General features: G+C 52.6%; 1 protein-coding gene across 1 annotated transcript; it reads left to right on the top strand.

Moving 5' to 3' along the window:
* The first annotated feature begins 283 nt into the window (after positions 1-283).
* Positions 284-1,928, top strand: LOC34617637 (calmodulin). The gene is made up of 5 exons (XM_026336055.1): positions 284-336; positions 877-931; positions 1,109-1,175; positions 1,332-1,448; positions 1,672-1,928. Exons 1-5 carry the CDS (start codon positions 284-286, stop codon positions 1,926-1,928), a joined length of 549 nt encoding a protein of 182 aa, XP_026191840.1.
* Positions 1,929-2,279: the final 351 nt, after the last annotated feature.

The raw sequence follows: 2,279 nt of genomic DNA, 5'->3' as shown, positions 1-2,279 counted from the left end.
GGCCCCCTGGGAGCAGCAGGCGAGGCGCTTCTATGATTAAGGGCTTGGGAATCGAAAACAGCTCCAAATTAGCACGAATTAATATTTTGCTGGCTTTTTTTACCGAGAGAGCCAATCGTTGGCGCTAAACTCGACGCGAAGGGCCCCTGCGGCAGTAGCTGTTCAGCCGCCCACGACCTCGCTGTGAGGCCCCCGCCGCAGAGGCGAATCGGGGTGCTTAACAAAGGCCGTTTCCGAGCAGAAAGAGAGCGAACGTCATTTATGACTCAACGCGATCGAGAAGATGGCGAGTGGAAAGGGCGTTAAGCTCAGCGAGCAACACCTCCGGCTCATCTAGTAAGACGGCCCTAATTTGATGGGTCCACTGAGCAGTGTGCTGGTCTGTATATACACCCTCCTCACATCGTTCTGCAGTGGACGCTTCAAAGGAAAGGCGCAAGCCGTGAAGGAGGGCTCGAGGCCCTCGGAGGCCGCACTTCTCTGACTGTCTTGTTATTGCATCTCCGCTTTCTCGTTCATATTGCATGTTCGCGGGTGTGCGCGCGTTCGCAAGCCGTCATGAAGGTCTGGAAGCTGATCACGCATAGTGGCTGTGACTCTTGCGTTGAGTGCTCTCTCCCGCTGTGCTTCTTCTCCGCGCGTTCGAAGGGCGGCATCGGGAAGAGGAGACAACGTGCGCCCGCAGCGGCAATATTTCCGGCTTTCTTCTTGCTGCCGTTGTTTAGACTCTTGGGCGCGCATGTGTGGCTTCGCCCCTTTTCTGTGACTCGGCAGGAGACGCCGCAAGGTGGCACCTGTGGGGGTGTGTGGTGTTCTCTGCCTCTGCCAAAATATAGCCCCTCGTCCCCCGCTTCAGTGTGCTTGTGCTCCTTTTAGCGATACATTCAAACTGCTCGACGAAGACAAGGATGGAATGATCGATAAAGCTCAGGTATGCATCTGTGGCGCTCTTTTGTCTTTTATCGCATTTGGGCTTCTTTTGCTGGAAGGGACGATGCGTCTCTGTGGCGATCGTCGTTTGCCGGCATTTACCTTCACTTTTCCCGTGTCGCTTCCGTACCATGTGACAGACATATCGGTGGCTTTTTGCTTTTCCTTGCCCCTTCAGTTCTTCACATTGTTTAGAGCCCTAGGGCAGACTACTTCCAACGCAAATCTCACAAAAATTTTCGCGCGTACGTCCACATAATCGCTGACCTCTTTCTATTTTATAGATTAGGCGGACAGACAACAGGCATTGAATACCGCAATCACGGTGGTAGCGTGTGAATTCATGAGGCGTGGATGTGTCTCCTCCTCTTTTAATGACTTGCGGCATGTTGCGTCTGCAGTGGCTGTTGCTGAGGAGAGCAAGAAGGCGGCAACGGCCGCAAAAGAAGATCAAGCGGCGGCTAAGAAGACAGCGCCAACTGTGGCCGCTACAAAGAAGGCCGCACCGGTGCCAGCAGGTTAGGAGCGCACGGAGATTTTATGAACACTTAGTGTATAAGGGTTCTGTGCGGGCACTTGAGAGCTATGCGCCTCCACTTATGTAACTGGAGCTGCGGCTACTAGTCGATACGGAGCGGAGGCGTAGGTAAATGGAGCCGAGGAATCAAAGGCTGTGATTGAGAGAGTATTATGTCCCTCCCACATGCACTGTTCCCCAACTTTGTTTGCGCCGCTGCTTAGGGGAACGTGTCTCTTTCTCGGAATTCGTGAAAACTTTTAGCGACAACTACCAGAAGCCAGTCACTGAGACGGTGCTCATCAATGCCTTCAACGTCTTTGACCCCTCGCACAGCGGAAAACTTACCTTGACGCAGCTTCACGACATCCTTACGAAAAGAGGGGAGCCGCTCCCCAAAACAGAAGTTGATGAGCTCATGCTCATTGCTGCTCTCGGATCGGCAAAGCAGGCAGACTATGCGTTGTTAGCCAAACGGTAAGGATCGGGAAAGAACGGAAGAAGCAGAGATAGAAGGAGGGAATTGCAGTGCAGTGCTTTGGGTGTCGTTTGAAGGGCCCTTTAGGCTATTAGTACGTGCGCTTCTGCGTTGTTTTGCGGTGCTATCGTTCAGGCTGCTGAAGGGCCCAGCTGGCATCGCCAAGATCAATGCATCCTAATTCTTTTCTGCCTTTTTGCAAACCCACCCTCTTGTTTTTCGTCTCTTCCGCTCCTCAACCTTATCTTGCATTGTCTCTGGCGTTTTCATGAAGGAAAACAAACATTAGAGCCGCATGGGGCGGAATTTTTTTCGTGTCTTCATCTTCGTGTAGCCTCAGCAGCGGATTGGTTA

The sequence above is a fragment of the Cyclospora cayetanensis genome, unplaced genomic scaffold, assembly GCF_002999335.1.
Source record: "Cyclospora cayetanensis isolate NF1_C8 unplaced genomic scaffold, CcayRef3 CcayRef3_contig_90, whole genome shotgun sequence".
Classification (NCBI taxonomy): Eukaryota; Apicomplexa; class Conoidasida; order Eucoccidiorida; family Eimeriidae; genus Cyclospora; species Cyclospora cayetanensis.
Note: the sequence above shows the minus strand (reverse complement) of the source record. Positions and strands in the feature narration are given on the sequence as shown.